Raw genomic sequence first — 3969 nt, forward strand, 5'->3', positions numbered from 1 at the left:
GGTGTCAGCCCCCTTATTCCGGGTAGTGGGGTGGATCTTTCAAGGACACCCCACGTCCCGCCCGCACCCTGGCCCCTCCACCGCTCTGAGCTGACTCGGTCTAAAGCCGGGGCGAATCCCAGGACTGGAGCGCGGAGCCGACAGCACCTCTTCTGGATGCAGGGCGCAGCGGAGGACCGTCCTGCACTCAGGGTGCTCGCTCCTCCTCCTGTTCCCTGCTTTCGCTCCTGGATCTGGGCAGAGTCTCGCTGGGGCGCTGCAGCAAGGGAGCTGCGCGCTCACTAGGACCAGGACGGCTGCGGGAGCCAGGGCAGCGTCCGCTTCGGTGACACCATGAACGGCTCGGGCAACCCGGGGTCCGAAGACACCAGCCAGGAAGCCGGCAGCAGCGGCTGGCAGCTGGAGGCGGTCCTGGTGCCCCTGCTTTTCGCGCTCATCTTCTTCGTGGGCACCGTGGGCAATGCGCTGGTTTTAGCCGTGCTCTTGCGCGGCGGCCAGGCAGTCAGCACCACCAACCTATTCATCCTCAACCTGGGCGTGGCCGACCTGTGCTTCATCCTGTGCTGCGTGCCTTTCCAGGCTACCATCTATACCCTGGACGGCTGGGTGTTCGGCTCGCTGCTCTGCAAGGCGGTTCATTTCCTCATCTTCCTCACCATGCACGCCAGCAGTTTCACACTGGCCGCGGTCTCTCTAGACAGGTGAGCGAGCATTCCGTTGTCTCTGAGAACTGGGTACCCTGATACGGGCTTGGGCTGGAGCTGCAATTAGGGATCCAGGAGCAATGCGCAGTGTGGGCGAGAAGACGGAAATCACAGTGGCTTGAAGCAGTGATATCCAAGCGGGAGCAGAGGAGAAAAAGGATTTAAAGTCAGTGACTAAGACTGTCCCTCTATAAATTGGTCTTCAGACTTCAAAGCCTGGAGAAATCAGCTCCCTGGAGACTTCACATTATTAGTGCTTGAGCTTAATGCCTCTATGAAATGCTACCATCCTCAGAGCTAGTGTCTAAGTAACTTGCTCGGGTAGCCAGATGGTAAATTGAGAGCTGCAGGGAAGCATCTGGTTCTTGGCGCCAAACTCAGGACGTGGACCCGTTGTTTGGCGCCTTAGGCTTGGGACTGGGCTGTGTTTGGGAAAGATCCATGCTGAAGCCTAAGACAATGTGAGTGGGGGCTCCTAGCTGTCCCCCAAACGCCCTCCAGGTCAAGAGAAGCCAGCGGTTTGATGCTCCTGCTCTAGTTAAAGAGCAGAGAAAGAGAAACTTATAGAATGCTCTGGAGGAATCTTGGCTGGAAAAGACACTAGAACAGGTCCCAGGGAGGAAATGATCCGATCCTGTTATTTTCCTCCCCTTTCCACACCACTTAGACCTCCCCACGAAAGAGCAGCCAAGAAGTGCCGTAACCCCCACTCTCCTCCCATTTCCACCGAGAGCAGGTGTGGGTGCCGAGTCGGCTGGTGGGATGCACACAACTTCCGCTTTCTCCAGGAATTTCCTTGCTGTTCCTTAACCCAAGTCCTCTCCAGGTTGTCTGTCAGAGCCTCAGGCAGTAGGGATGGCCTTCCCGGGTTGTCACTAGAGGATAATAATCCCTGCCCCCAAGAGTCCAGGCAAACTCTCTAACTTTTCGTCTTCGGTGGTTTGGGGTGTTTTTTCAAATGGAGTAAACCGGCGGCACATTGCCAGAGACTGCCGAAGAACGGTCTAGACTCCCGCCTGGTTTGCTCCGAGGTCCTGTCCTAATTTTAGGATCAAATTAGCATCAGAGACACTGGGTCTGCCCTCCAGGCATAGGCCGTACAACCTTTTTGTTAAATGCCTTCTTCCAGAGCGAGGGTGGGGTTGGCGGCGGCCTAGCAGTGAATCCTCTAGTTTACCCGACACATCCTTGCTCCTCACTGTTCCGCAGGTATCTGGCTATCCGCTACCCGCTGCATTCCCGCGAGCTGCGCACACCTCGAAACGCGCTGGCGGCCATCGGGCTCATCTGGGGACTAGCGCTACTCTTCTCCGGGCCCTACCTGAGCTACTACCGTCAGTCGCAGCTGGCCAACCTGACCGTGTGCCACCCAGCATGGAGCGCGCCTCGACGCCGCGCCATGGACCTCTGCACCTTCGTCTTCAGCTACCTGTTGCCGGTGCTGGTTCTCAGTCTGACCTATGCGCGCACCCTGCGCTACCTCTGGAGCACAGTCGACCCAGTGGCGGCAGGCTCAGGTTCCCAGCGCGCCAAACGCAAGGTGACACGCATGATCGTCATTGTCGCCGTGCTCTTCTGCCTATGTTGGATGCCCCATCACGCGCTTATCCTCTGCGTGTGGTTTGGTCGCTTCCCGCTCACGCGCGCCACTTATGCGCTGCGCATCCTCTCACACCTCGTTTCTTACGCCAACTCCTGTGTCAACCCCATCGTTTATGCGCTGGTTTCTAAGCATTTCCGTAAGGGTTTCCGCAAAATCTGCACAGGCCTGCTGTGCCGCGCCCCGAGGCGAGCCTCAGGCCGAGTGTGCGTCTTGGCGCCTGGCAATCATAGTGGCAGTGTGCTGGACCGTGAGTCCACAGATCTGACACACGTGAGCGAGGCAGCAGGGCCCCTTGTCCCGGCACCCGCGCTTCCCAACTGCACATCCTCAAGTAGAGCCCTCGATCCGGTCTGTTAAAGGATCAAAGGGCATCTAAAGACATCTGCAGTGTGACCTGAGGACACCTGGGGTCATGCTTGGATGTTCGAGGGTTGCAGTCAAAGACTCAAAATTGTAAGGAAATGTTCTCTGTTACTAAACCGCACAGATTGCTAGCCTTCACGTGACATAAGCCTTCAATCCCAGCACTTGGGAAGTTGAAGGAGGAAAGAAGCAGGAGCCCTGGAGTTTGAGCCCCCCTTTGAACTACATGAGATACAGTCTGAACAATAATAAAATTCTTAAAAGGCTCAAATCATTTCAGATGCTGTGATGCACGTTGGATTTATAAAAGCCTCTGGGACTTTACAGGGTGTGGGAGGCTTCTCCTAGTGGGGTGCAGGCTGCTTAGCTTAACCATTAAAAATTAAAGTCCCTAACCGAAGCTAGGGATTCAGTGTTACCTAACATGTGCCCCCACAAGGTGCTAGTTGTACATACCTAGGTCATCAGCCAACTCCCATGAGTTGAAGTTGACCGAGGGAGACAAGCATCGCTTGTGTTTGTGTGCCTAGTTTGTCTATGCGCAACCACACGGAGGGCTCCCCGAGACCTCGAAGTCAGGGCAGCCTGACCAGTGCTCCACTCTGGGCCTTGTATTTGTTTCCCTGCCTACAACTGCACGGGACCAAGTACCCAGCATTTAAATTTTGCTTAGGGGTCAAAAAGTCACCTTCCAACAGGTTCCACTCCACATACACTACAGTGATGAATTCTAAGACTTCAGGTTGGGGCAAGTTAATTCGGCAGAACAGGGTTTCAGGTCACTGGTCTCTATCTGTCCCCAGTATTTAAGGAGCAGCAAGGACATGGAGGTCCCCGTTGCACATAATGGAGTGTGCTGACTTTTGTCAAAGGCACCACTAAAGCACACAGCCTGCACCCCAACCCTAATTAGGGTTTGTAGAAGAGACACAGTGAGGCTGGAGAGATGGCTAAGCAGTTAAGAGCCCCTCTTTCGGAGGTTCTGAGTTCAGTTCCCAATGAACACATCATGGCTCACCACCTGTAATGGGATCTGAAGCCCTCTTCCTGTGTGCGGCATACAGACAGAGCACTCATATATAAAAAGAAGGAAAAAGGAAAGGAGACAAAGATCCCAGTCTTGCCTCATAGGGCAATGAGTTCCAGGTGCTGGAAATAGAGTAGGAGGGGCCACCGAGGCGGGTGCAGTGGCTGGACCCTGAGCTTTGGCTTTGTGTGTTTGTGGAACTGGATGGGAGAAGTGTTTTGTCCAAGGCTGAGCCCTTGCACAGAGCAGCTGGCTCCATCCAGTGGCTCAGA

The 3969-nt window shown here is 55.1% G+C and overlaps 1 protein-coding gene across 1 annotated transcript; it reads left to right on the plus strand.

The window, feature by feature from the left end:
• The first annotated feature begins 297 nt into the window (after positions 1 to 297).
• Galr2 (galanin receptor 2) lies at positions 298 to 3722 on the plus strand. Its single transcript, XM_005350936.3, has 2 exons — positions 298 to 701; positions 1914 to 3722. Exons 1-2 carry the CDS (start codon positions 334 to 336, stop codon positions 2662 to 2664), a joined length of 1119 nt encoding a protein of 372 aa, XP_005350993.1. The 5' UTR covers positions 298 to 333; the 3' UTR covers positions 2665 to 3722.
• The last annotated feature ends 247 nt before the right edge of the window (positions 3723 to 3969 follow it).

Source organism: Microtus ochrogaster, chromosome 7, assembly GCF_000317375.1.
Source record: "Microtus ochrogaster isolate Prairie Vole_2 chromosome 7, MicOch1.0, whole genome shotgun sequence".
Taxonomy (NCBI): Eukaryota; Metazoa; Chordata; class Mammalia; order Rodentia; family Cricetidae; genus Microtus; species Microtus ochrogaster.

Coding starts and splice junctions, on each gene's coding strand:
- Galr2 (XM_005350936.3), top strand. CDS start 334: ATGAACGGCTCGGGCAACCCGGGGTCCGAAGACACCAGCCAGGAAGCC. Junction 702..1,913: donor GCCGCGGTCTCTCTAGACAG/GTGAGCGAGCAT, acceptor ACTGTTCCGCAG/GTATCTGGCTATCCGCTACC.